Below are 13513 nucleotides of genomic sequence, written 5' to 3'. Positions count from 1 at the left end.
TTCACAGAGCAGAAACCCGTCAAACTCATTTTTCCCATCTCAAAACGCCAGAGTAGCGAGTTTGGAAGAGCTAGAAATATTTTGGGGAAATGAGGGGAGACTCCTTGACCTCTTCATTTCATTGAAGGTGACGTCGCGTCATCACCGTTCGTGATGAACCGTCTGTCGCCACAAATGTCAACTTTATGATTCATGTTTCAAGTGTGATTAAATTAAAGACAAATAAAAAGTTAACACTGTTGCTCAAAACAGCTTTGTATATTCACAGATGTGTGAGCAGTCTCCTTTTCAATCAGGATTTTGATGACGTATGAATCGGATGCGTGCGGATGAGCGTTCACAGTGCAGACGCATCGCATACATATCTGATTTATATCCATATACAAAGAGGCCAAGGTCTGGTGTGAAAAAATCAGAATTTTTTTCACACTGCACAAAAAAAATCAGATATGTGGATTAGATAGAGGCGCAGGCAGGTTCTCAGCTCTACAGACATGTGTAGTGGCGGTCATCATATTTCATTCATAAATACGACCTCTGAATCATTGTAGAAATCAATTAATTCATCAATTCAGCGTGTGACTGACTGTGACCCTTTAAACCCGGGAGAGCGGATATGTCATTTTGTTTTGCGATGACCAATTCTTGGTCTCTTAGCCGATTAAATGCATCAGAATTTACACGAGAGGGTGACATGGGCCTCGTAGTATGTCCTGGAATTTTATTCGAGCGTTTATGGTTGTTGCAGATTCGCGTGTCACGGTCCGGCCAAGGAGGAATAATTGCCACTCGATCCCCCGATGTTATTACAACTGCGCTCCAGTGTTGAAGGTAAATATATTTGTTATTTGTTGAGTTATATACCTGCTGATGCGACATTTGTTTGTTGATTTAAAAAATATATATATTAAAGGTTTATAATAATAAACTTAGGTTTGTGTAAACACCACAGGTGTAAGCTCTGAAATGTTTTGGTATTTATGCTTCAGGAGCTGAGATGTCAATTTAATATTGTTGAATTTCCAGGAAAACTTCAGCTTTTCGGGGGGTGACTAGTCAAAAGTTACCCTTAGGTTTTAGAGGCGCTTTAGGCCTTAATGGGTTAAATTATTATTATATAGTATTATCATTACCATCGCGACCAGAGGTAGGGAACCCTGGTCCTCGAGAGCCACTGTCCTGTTTGTTTTGGATGTTTCCCACCTGCAACCCACCTGATTCAATGATCAGGGTCTTTATCAGGCTTCTCCAGAGCTTGCTGATGAACAGCTGATTTGAATTAGCTGTGTTGGAGGAGGGATACATCTAAAACAAGCAGGACAGCGGCTCTCGAGGACCAGGGTTCCCTAAAAGTGGTCTCCATGTGCCCATCCACAGTGGCCAACTTTACATCATCCTTAAGTGGAGATCTTCTTGCAGTTGTACTTAATGTGAACGCGCCAATCTCTTGCATTGAAATGCCATGCAAAAATGTGAGGAGCTGGCTTTAAGTGACTGGGAGTCGTCTGCGTTCCGTCCCATAATAGCGCAAAATGGGGCAAACGCCCACTTCTACCTGCACTAGTGTAGTAAAATACCAAAGGAAAGAAAACTCAGACTGCACTTTGCACTAGACTTGCATTGAACACGAAAAAAGGTCCCATTATCTTATTTTCCCTCCCCTCTTAAGTTTTGGATGACATATTATGCTTCATATTATGCTTATATGTATTATGCTGCATATATTGCTTATATTTTGTTAAAAGGACAGATTAGTGGTCACTAACAGCATTATCTTTTGACGGGGCAAATTAGTCAACATGGTGGTGGCCTCAAGTGTTTGGTAATGAGTCTGCTACACACCCCTCATGTGCAAATCCACACACTAATTGACAAGGGTAAATTCACTGGCTTGTTGATAAAGTGCTGCCTCTATGAGTGGAAAGACAATATTGTTTTGCTGACTTTATGTATGCCTGCGTTTCTCTTCACACTTTAGAAGTAAGTGGAAGCCACTTGCTTCGCCACACTCCAACTAGCTCCGCCTCTGGTCATGATGATGCAATAACTTCACGATATTGTGATCATTTCTGTTTATCATTGTTTATCTGTTCATAAACTTATTTTTTCAGAAAAAAACTTGAGTGAATATCCTATCAATCAAATGTTGAGCAGGCAATTCCAGGATTACATTCATGTGAATTGTAGACTCAATTCACACACTTGGTCCCAAAATCCAAATATCTGCACAAGCTGCTGCCTCATGCAATAAAGATTCTGCCACCTGACGAAACACCTGGAAAGCACATTACACTTGCTGTATCTCCCAAAGATGTTTGTCTTGTAAACATGTTTATTCAAGAGCTGCTTCCTTTGCTAGTTTAGTTTCTCGTGTACGAGAGGGTATGAAGAGACACTGGAGGTGTGTCCCAAAAATGTATTCTCATTTACTACGATTCAGAATTGATATGAAATGAAATCAATTTTATTTATTTATTTTATATTGCATTGATCTTGTTTGTGTGTGCCTTTATTGAGCGTTGTTCATGTTGCACACAATTTGGCCACCTAGGGGCAGTGTTGTTCCATTGTCGCCAGTAGACACTTTAAAGAGTAGAAGAAAAAAGTTACTATCAAGTTTTGTCAATACAAGTTTTTTTCTCTCTTTTTTTGCAGTGTAGGAAGAGCAAATGCCTGTGACAAATGTTAAGATGCTTCTCTGTATACATTCCTGCAGCGTTTTGCATGAAGAGCTATTCTTTTCAGTGATAAAAGTGGCGCGAGTATAGCATGCTAATTAGTGTTAGCAAGTCAATGGTGCTTTCCATTGTGCATTAGCCTTGAGCTAGTCACGTTCGGGAAACAAGCTAAACAAAGTGTGTTTGCATTTAAGTGTGCACTGTGTGTAATTCTCAGTTTTGTGTGTTTAGTTTTACAGTTAACCTCAACTGGAGTGTAATAAACGGCTCGAAACCAGCAACATGGGACTCTTTTTGAGGGACTGTTAGCGATCTGCCAAACTCAGTCTGCGAGTCTATTTTACAGGCATGAACGTATGTGTACCAGTTGTCAAGTGAGTACTCTCGCCTTCATTTAAATTCAAAGGTGTACCTTTAAAAGCTGCCGCTGCCCTTTGGTCATCATGTAGAATTAGCTCATTGTAATAATCTCACACCCCTGGCGCTGGATAACCTTAACCACGTAGGTTACCAAATGACAGGGTGCGCCAACACCACTAACACACACATACACCACACACACACACACGCACAACCTTGAAGTGAAATGGCAGGCGTGTATCAAGTGATTCATAAAGGCATGCAATTAAATGTTGACTTATTGCATTGCAATAAGACTCATTTTATTACAGGTAAACACAGACGATACATCTGTAGCACTTGTCCTGGGGTGAAATGCTTCAGGAGGGTGTTGTCAAATATAGCGTGAAGTGACGGGTAAGAGTCAGTGGGTTGGGAAGAGGGACAACTAAGGTCAATCTAGCCTTTAATTTGATTTATCGACACATTTCCAAGACCAGCAAGGAGAGCATGAGCACAAGCTTGTGTGAGATGGCTGAAGAGCTCGCCTGCAAATCCCCTGCACAACCGCACCTCAGCCTTGTGACTGCTTTTGTTTTTTCCTTATTTTTCTATTTTATGGGTGTTGTCTCAGCTTTGCCATTACGCTCCGTTCCCTCCTGCTATTACTCCCCCACCCCTTTTCTACTTCCCTCCCTGTTTGGACAACATAATCAAGAGGCCATGCACGCGCCCATGGGCCTTCCTCCTCTTTCATCACGTCGTTAGAGTCTCTCGGGAGAAATATAGTTTTATAAGCTTTCCCTTGCATCTGTCTTTTTCTGTCTCTCTCTGTCGCATTCCATTGCGTCACCATCCAATCCGTGCTCTCATTCCACCCATCTCTGATGCCGCCACCTTCCCCACTCCCTCTTCATTTATCTTTATCTCTTTTCTCCCCCCCCCCCCCCACATCTTGCCATCATTTAGTGGTAGCTCACAGAGTACCCATCCCCCATCACACCTTTTTTTATGTTACAGTATGTGTCCATGAGTCTTTCTTCAGCCTTAAAAGATGGAAACAAAAGCACTCGGCAATCAAATCTCCTTTAATCAGGGGTTGCTGTGTGCTATTAGGAGCCCAGCTTAACTTGATCAAAAACAAAAAATGTATCGGATGCTGGATGCAATAAAATGTGTCAGATTGCATTGCGTGTTAATTACGATACACAGGCTGCCTTGCAGACATCTTTCAAAGAGCATGTTCAAAGGTACCTAAGGGACCGTCTTCAGGTACGCGTCAAAGTTATGTATGTCTAACATTACACTAAAAGCAGTGCTATTACCAACTGTAGCTAATGCCCGCACTTTAACATGATTATGAATGAAGGGCTTGACTGCAGGAAATGGATTTAAAAAAGATTACAGCACAGGGAGGGTCAATTGTAGCTTTGCAAAGCCTGAAAAGTGCTCGGAGAGTCAGATTCTCTCTTGAAACAATTCAACCATTTCTTTCCCTTCCAATTGCATACCCATATCCAACCATTACTCTTCTCTTAAAGGCAAATATGTGCATTTCTTCTAAGGTTAATGCAAAAAGTTGGTAATAAGCCATCAGAATTTGTGAATGGACCCTACGGCAATTGTAGCTCCAGGAACACCTCACGCTTGCACTCACACTCTTCCAAAAGAAGGAAAACAAACCAACACAGGCGCTCATTAATTCATGAACAGATAGTCCATGCTTGCCTTATAAAAGCAAACAAACTCAAGCGGGCACATTTGTGCTTGTAAAATGAATCAAAGTGTGACAAACCCTGCTCACTTCACATGTCCATTCAGCCGCTAAGCTATGTAAGAAATTGATGTCTGGATAATGTTAATTGCTCAAAACATGTTCTCTAAACAGTGGCGTGATGTGCAAAGGCCATAACGCTTCCATGATCTATCCACACAAAGATGATATACAGTAAGGAGCCAAAGGCACAAACAGACTGGTGAGAGCAAGATTAATGTACAGGTTAGGAATACAGGAATAACTCACACGTCAAGAATAGTTAATTAGTTTAGCAAAGTCACCATTTCCCTCCGCACGTGGAGTTTCCTAGCCTGGAAATCCAGACTCACTCGCGGCTTTGCCGGAGAGTGAGATACAGAGAGCGTGAGAGAAAGAGAGAGAGACAGAGAGATAGACAGAGAGAAAGAGAGAGAGAGGGAGGGAGAGAGAGAGAGGCAGAAAGACAGAAAGAGAGAGATAGAAAGGGAGAAAGAGAGAGAGGGAGAGACCTAGAGAGAGAGAGAGTGAGAAAGAGCGGGTGCGAGAGAGAAAGGTAGAAAGAGAGAGGGAGGGAGGGAGAATGAGAGAGAGGGAGGGAGGGAGAATGAGAGAGGGAGGATGAGAGAGAGGGAGAAAAATTGAAAGAGAGGGAGGGAGAGGGTGGGAGATAGTGGGAGAGAGGTAGAAAGAGAGAGAGAGAGGGAGAGAGAGAGGGCAGAAGAGAGAAAGAAAGGGAGAGAGAGAGAGAAAGGGAGAAAGAGAGAGGGGGGAGGATGAGAGAGAGAGAAAGGGAGAGAGTCAGAGAGAGGAAGAGAGAGGGGGATGAGAGAGAAAGAGAGAGAATGGGAGAGAGAGAGAGAGGGGGGAGGATGAGAGAGAAAGAGAGAGGGAGAAATAGAGAGAGAGGGAGAAAGAGAGAGAGGGAGGGAGGGAGAATGAGAGAGGGAGGATGAGAGAGAGGGAGAAAATTGAAAGAGAGGGAGGGAGAGGGTGGGAGATAGTGGGAGAGAGGTAGAAAGAGAGAGAAAGATGGAGAGAGAGAGGGCAGAAGAGAGAAAGAAAGGGAGAGAGAGGGATAAAGAGAGCAAGAGAGAAAGAGAGGGAGAAAGAGAGGGGGAGAGAGAGAAAGGGAGAAAGAGAGAGGGGGAGAAAGAGAGAGGGAGGGAGAGAGAGAGAAAGGAGAGAGACAGAGAGAGGAAGAGAGAGGGGGGATGAGAGAGAAAGAGAGAGAATGGGAGAGAGAGAGAGAGGGGGGAGGATGAGAGAGAAAGAGAGAGGGAGAAATAGAGAGAGAGGGAGAAAGAGAGAGAGGGAGGGTGAGAGAGAAAAAGGGAGAGAGAAAGAGAGAGCTGATCCCACCTTCCAATTCCCAGTGTCAAACTGGCCTGATCAAAAATCGACACAAACAGGTTAGATGTTGCGGTTTATTTTATTCCTCCCTTCAAATGACCAAAAACCAAGTGACATACTATGAATCTTGACGCTTGGGGCTACTCTCAGGGGACAAGAGCTTGGGGTCAATTTCCCTGCTTGGTAATTCAGCCTTGTCAACTAGTGAGTCGCTCCTGCTTTGACAGGCTTTTGAAGGATGTGCAGTGCATCAGTGGAAGATCAATTCATGTAGCATCCATATTATTCTAATGACTACAATCTGACAGTTTTCATGTATATTATTTTACCTCCGCCTGTGTGTCATGAATTGCAAATATAAAAAAAACTGGAAAGCCTTTGAAAACAATACAAGTTGTGCAGACAGCGGCAGATGCAACACCTGTCACGTTCACATAAGTTTAACCTATGGAAACCTTTTAAAGTTTTAGCTTTTAATAAGTTTTGACTCTTGATCGCAACCTCTGCTACCGTGACTGTTAGCGAATTTCTGGCAGTGCATTAAGGAGCGTGGCGATGTGCTTTGTGGCTCCTGACCTTATGTGAGTGAGCCAAACAGCCGCACGACAGCGCTTCTCACCTAGAGCCACCCTGGCTGCCGAGGCGTCATAGTTTATCCAGAAGGATACCCAGGAGAGGATGGTAATCAGGATGGATGGCATGTACGTCTGCAGAATGAAATAGCCGATGTTCCTCTTAAGTTTAAAGCTCAGAGAAAGCCGAGGATAGGCACCTGTGAGGAATGGAAAGAGAAAATACACTTAAATCCTTAAGGAATAACTGGAAAACTTCTTACTGATTCGATGAGCAAGCAGGGACACATTGCATTTCCATGTTTCCATGGCCAAGGTTGGATGGATTGCCATGGTAACAGCACCCAATTCACAGGTACACACACACATAGTCACATACCTAGAATAATTTCACATAATATTGAAGACAATGCTGGAAATTCGCATACAGTATTTTCAATATGAATCTCATCTGCATAATTTATAAACACGTTTATAAGGATTAGACTTCAACTTAATTTGCATTGCTGGGACTGGTGTCATTATTTAGAGTTCAAACAATATATTTGCATGCATTAAACTCCCTCCCCTTTGTTTAGTGCACGCCATGGCTTGTTAAGACAGTTTTGTATTTTGGACTCTACGTTCTACAAGACTGAGCATTTTACAGCAACAATTTTCAGTGAATCAACTGGGTTAGGGTCCAATCAACTGCTCACTTGCGAGCTGGCAAGAGGCAGTCACAGTAGTCATTGGGATTCTATTCAGTGTGACAATACAATTCCAGCTTATTTCAAAAACTGCCTTCATTAAGGTCTACTAACGACTGTAAGGGCGACAGGCTGTGTCACGATTGGGCTTATACGTTTGTTGTTTATCTTTTCGTATTAGGTCTGCATTTCTTCCATGACCGGCATTGGGTCTCCCTTCCAAGTAGTTAACCTCATGCAACATTTTCTTCTTGACTGACAATTCACAAAATCAAACTAGAGTGGCAGAGTAGAAGGCTAAAATCACCATTTGATCATTTGCTCTTATAACCAAAGGGTTTATTTAACTCATTCACTGCCATTGACGGCTATAGACGTAAAAAATTCATTTGAACTATTTCTATTAGTTTAACATTTTTTTCCACTTGCTAACAAGAGTATGAAAACCTAGATTTTTTTATTGTACATTCAGAACAGATATAAAATGTGTGATTAATCGTTAGTTAACTAGTGAAGTCATTTGATTAATGACAATAAAAATAATAATAATTGCCTGACGACCCTAATTAATTTGTTTAATTAAAAAAAAGGAGCGTCAGACGAATAACATTTTTATTCGTAATTAATCGCATGACTTCAATAGTTGACTCACGATTAATCACAAATTAAAATACAATAAATGTTTTTTTCTAGGTTTTCATAAAAAATTAAATTAAATGAAAAAAAAAGTTATAAAAATAAAAAAATAAAATATTTTTAAGTCTATAGTCCTCAATAGCAGTGAATGAGTTAAAAATGGTGCAATTGAACAGGCACCCAAAAGAACACATGATTTGCTTTTTTCATGATATCGCCCGTCGTCATTTGTTCCCCATGTGCCTTTCTTTACTTTTTATCTCTGTTGTTTTGGACTTTGTTAGATAGTTATATGATCCTTCACATTAATATTTCTATTTGCCCATTTTTGTATCGTTTTACTTGTTATACAACCCTAACCCCCTTGTTGGGTCCACCTGCCTTTTGGCTGCACTCCACCACAATGAACCCCATCGTAACCACCATAACAGACTGATATAATAAATAACTACTGAATGAGTCAATCTCTGCAATTTGTTAACGTGGGGGAAATATGTATTTATTTTATTCATTGTACACATTTTTAAACATGAATAACTTCATTGTTTCATCTGTCTGGCAGTGATTGTCAAATGTGTTCATCTTCCCCTCATTAGACCTGTTTTTATGGTTGGTAATACTGGTGACGGGGGAAAAAATAACAAATTCACATAATCATTGGCGCATACACAGACTGTCGCAGACCTAAAAATATCTCATTGACTCCTGCTAGTACACCTTTGATGGCAGCTTCTCCCGCCTATAAACCGCGCACCTCCGCATGATGCAGATAAAGGGTGTGTGTGTGTGTGTGTGTGTGTGTGTGCGTGTGGGCGAGTGTGGGCGTTCGTTGAGCTGTACGGGCTGTAACTGCTACACCAAACAGTATCTGTGAGTGGGAGGAACAAGCATCTAGGCCGGCACACAAAGTATCTAAAAGTTAAGCTGGAGACAACCATAAGAGCACCAAATTCATGGGGGTCAGCTAATTTTTACCTCAATAATAAACAGTTTTTATTTGCTAATTCAAAGCATGAATCACGCGAGGTAAGATGTTATGTTTTGATCACCATTCCATAGTAATAAGGAAAACTGAAATATAAACAATTTCCACACAAATGTACCTGGTGCATGAGCTAATGAGCAAAGTCAATGTATATATTTTCACTTTTTACCATCTCAGTCACAGTCTGCTTCACATAGGCGCACACTGCAACAGATGGATCTGAAGTGGAAAAAAAATCTGTATACTTTACAAAGGACCAACTACAGGGAACACTAATTTCTTACAAACAGGTGCTAAACTATCTCATTTCATAGCAACTGATTAAGGCAAACTGAAAAGTATGTTACAAAAGACAGTTAGACCATTTGTTGTGTTTTGCCAGAGCCTACTTCCAAAACTTCTTCTACCTTATTCAAGAATGTTTGTACTCGTTTACATGTTTACAGTGACACATAGCACTACATTTCAACTGATGCGTTGGGTAATCCTTGCAGATGTAATGGCCAATGCATTTTCGGTAATCGATGGACTAATTGATAGGATTATTGATTCTAAAAAGATGTGTTAGCGACATCCCACAATTACGCAATTATCCAAATAAATTCTGATATTTCTTGTATCCGTTAATTGGCTGTCCTAAGAAATGAAACACTCAGGAAAATAGCCATGCTGACAATTAATTGTTGACTTACACGACACTGCAAAAGCAGTTCAGTGAGCCAATTTGGATTTAAACATGTACTTTGCAATGACATTTTATTTTACATTTTTACACTTTTTACATTGATTTTATTGATTAATTTAAGTATTGTAGGCACTCCAAAAATTTAAATCACAGTCAATTTTCCGACAAGAACTATCTGACATCTATAAGTTTCAACTGCAGCAGTGCCATGTTTTGGCTTGGTATTCCTCATTTCAACCATTAGGGTTGAATTACAATTTTTTACTTCAACCTTGTTGAGCATCTTATTTGGCTTGAAAATCTTGCACTTGCCCCTTCAATGTATTTCGTACAAGGGCCATGGGGCTTAAGCTAAGTGGATGCAGCATGTATATATGCTATCTGTCAGGTAGTAGCAATAGGTCAAGGTAAGACTATCAACTTCACACACACACATTTAAATGAATGAAAATAGACACAACTGACACAATCATCCATTGTGTGTGTGCGCACTTTTACCTGTGGAAAAGACAACATTTCTGGAAACCAACTTGTAATCAACTATTGAAAACTGCGGCAGCTCAATGCGCGTCACCCCTGTGACGGCTGACTCGCCGCCTTTCCAGTAGAACTCGATGTCGTCTGTGGTGTAGCCATCTGCACGAGAGGAGACATACACACGAACACCAAGGTGTAACCATCTGCCTGAGAATCACTGGAGAGCAAGAAGCAGCCTTGCTTATCAACCAACTGGGCTGTCACTTGGAGAAAACAAAAACACGTTTGAAGTTGACTCCAAGAACCAGACGTTGCTTTGACAAGTCACTTAAGTTCATAAAAATCGTATAATAATTCTTAGTATATAAAAATGGATGCAATATTTACGTGAAGTGTGCTCATTAAGTCATAGCGTCAGTTTTCATTTTAGTTTCGGAAAGACAGTTGCACTTTATTTGTTCCTGACACATGAGCTTTTGTGCCCCAGTTAAAAGTGCAGTACTGTTCTTCGCAAGTACTCAGCCTGTACAGCAAAATGACAGCTTGGGCAACATGAGGTCTCTTGACTCACAGCTCTCGATCTCCAGTGTGCAGTTCTGCTCATCCAGGGGATACCTCCTGAGATCCATCATGCATGCTGCTGTCGTGGTGATCCTGCCAAAAGAAGACACAAAGGGAGGGAGGAGATGACACAGGAATATATTTTTGATACTGTACTTTGAAAAAAACTCGTATTGGGAGGGTAGAAAGGGGAGAAAATGTAAAAACAGATAGCAAGGCATTTCTCACACTGGAAGGGTGTATTACCAACTTAGGAAAATGCTAAAGAACCACATCTGAGGTAAATTTCTAGCATGGTATTGTATTGAAAATGATATTACAGAACCCTGGCATATACGGTGCAAGTATTCATTCTTCACTTTTCCCACATTATGTTAAAGCCTTATTCCAAAATGGAAATCATGTTCTTCCAAATTAAACATAACACATGTGGTGCTGACAATGCTAAAATAGCTTTTTGGGGGACTTTTGCAAATTCAGCAACAATAAAAACCTTGTCTTTTCCATGGAGCTCTAAATTGAGCTCAGGTCCATCCTGTTTTCACTGCTCACCTTTGAGCCATTTCTACATCTTAATTGGAGTCCACCTGTGGTAAATTCGGTTGATTTGGAAAGTCACCCTGTACTGTAGCTACAAGGACCCAGAGTTAAGAGTGCCTGTTAGAACACAAACCAAGCATGGAATTGTCTTTCGGTGGCCAAGAAAGGATTGTCCCGAGGCAGTGATCTGAAAAAGGGTACAGATAAATGTCTGCTACCTTGAACGTCTCAATGGGCGCAGTTGCATATATCGTCCATAAGTGGAAAAGGATCAGAAACACGAGGACTAACTCTAATCTTAAACTGAGCAATCAGGGAGAAGGATGGTCACCCAATACCCCAATGTTCCTCTGCGAAAAGAAGAGAACCTTCCTGAACAACAACCACGTCTTCAGTGGTAAATTTAGAAAATTCTGTAAATTCTGTAGAATAAATTTGACTCTATTTAGAGTGGCACCAAATAGACTCAGTTTTGGAATAATATTTACAGTTGGAAGAGAGTAAAATAAACAATTGAAATAAATAAATAAAAGTTACTCATGGGTTGAGGAACAAACTCCAGCTTGGGAGACAGCTTGCTGAGCCACGCATCTTCTGTTACGTGCTAGTACACTGGTTCTCAACCGCGGTCCTCGAGTACCCCTATCCAGCCTGTTTTCCATGTCTCCCCAGCCAACACAGCTGAGGATCGTTATCAGGCTTCATGCAGAGCTTGCTGATTAGCTGATCATTTGAAACACCTGTGTTGCTGGTAGGAGACATGGAAAACAGGCTGGATAGGGGTACTCGAGGACCGCGGTTGAGAACCACTGTGCTAGTATATCGCTCATGTCAGCTGGAATCTTCCCAACTCCAAGACCAAAAAACGATGTTTTTGGTCTCCTCTTGGATATAAGCAAACAGTATGAGGGGAAGTAGCTCAGGTGGTGCACCCTAAAAACAGATCAACAGCTCAAATTGACCTCCCCAAAAAAGTTAAATTTGACCACTCTAGCTGGTAGCTTGGTGTCCGACAGATCCTTTGGTTAAAACAACCATTCTAGAATGGTATCTGTTTTCAACCAATATATACAGTATTGGTGATTAGGTCAACCGATACTAATTGGTCATTCTGACTAAGATATTGGTTAATCTGTGTTAGAGGCTGACATTTTTTCGGGATTCCCGAAAAAAAAGTACCACTGATTGTCACACCCACCTAAGTGGGGCAAAATTCATTCTCCGCATTTGACCCACCCCTCAGAGGGAACAGTGAGCAGCAGGAGGGGCCACGTTCAGGAATCATTTGGGGATCTAACCCCCCTATTCTAACCCATAATGCTGTGTCAAGCAGGGAGGCAAATGGGTCCCATTTTTACAGTCTTTGTTCTGACCCGGCCAGGTTGTTTTTTTTAGCCAATCAATTTTTAGAGTGTAGCGTGGCAGTCTCCCAAGCTGAAGGTCATGAGTTCGTTCCTCCACCCTTGAGTGCCTTTTATTTTTATTTTTATTTTTAATTCTTTATTTTACTCTCTTCCAAGTGTAAATATTACTCTAAAACGAGTGACAGATCTTGAGGTGCTGCACAGAAGAATGGGTAAAAATGACCAACGACAGGTGTGCCAAGCTTATGACATTACATTTAAAAGATTTTAAGCTGTAATTGTTGAACAAAGTTGCATCAACAGGAGCAAATTATTGAGCAAAGGCTGTCAATGCTTATTTTTCATATATTTATTTGTGATAAATGTAAATATGGGGTGTTATGTGTTTTTGAATTTTGAGCAAAAAAGAAAATCTAAATTCATTTTCGAATGAGGCTGAGCATGTGAAAATGGTCAAGTAAAGTGCTGTGAATAGCTTTTGGATGCACGATTGGCCTTTCCTTGTCTTTCAACAGCGGTAAATTGACAAATGGTAAAACTGTAAATTGGATTAAGGCAGGAGCTTGGCTGAGTTTTTGTGTGAGCTCACATCATTTGGGTCATGATGAGGTGTTGTGTTGGTTGTCAAGATGTACATGCTCAAACGGCTGATAAGAAGACAGTCGGAAATCAGCAGCAAAGTGAAATGCAAATTCACAACGATTTTGAGGCCAACTCTACCCCAACACAAAGCCGGCAGCTTGGCAGTTTGCCACTGCTTGTCTTTATTCAGTTAAGACTCTCATGAAGCTTTGAAACCCGTTTTGTGGCAATATTACACAGCTATTATTATAGTAACATCAGATCCACAAGATATAGACAGTATCAATAAACATATTTGA

At 41.0% G+C, this 13513-nt stretch overlaps 1 protein-coding gene across 4 annotated transcripts in view; it reads right to left on the bottom strand.

The window, feature by feature from the left end:
* Nucleotides 1-13513, bottom strand: part of LOC144038400 (gamma-aminobutyric acid receptor subunit beta-3-like) — an 80024-nt gene that overhangs the window by 10771 nt on the left and 55740 nt on the right. For all 4 annotated transcript variants that reach the window (XM_077550903.1, XM_077550888.1, XM_077550896.1 and 1 more), the window contains 3 exons: nt 10739-10821; nt 10189-10326; nt 6743-6895 (listed from right to left, as the gene is read on the bottom strand). In XM_077550903.1, coding sequence (XP_077407029.1) covers nt 6743-6895; nt 10189-10326; nt 10739-10821 — 374 coding nt within the window. The remainder of the gene's footprint in view (nt 1-6742; nt 6896-10188; nt 10327-10738; nt 10822-13513) is intronic.

Source organism: Vanacampus margaritifer, chromosome 1, assembly GCF_051991255.1.
Source record: "Vanacampus margaritifer isolate UIUO_Vmar chromosome 1, RoL_Vmar_1.0, whole genome shotgun sequence".
In the NCBI taxonomy this organism is placed as follows: domain Eukaryota; kingdom Metazoa; phylum Chordata; class Actinopteri; order Syngnathiformes; family Syngnathidae; genus Vanacampus; species Vanacampus margaritifer.
The sequence above is the reverse complement of the archived record's forward strand: the minus strand, read 5'-3'. Positions and strand labels throughout refer to the sequence as shown.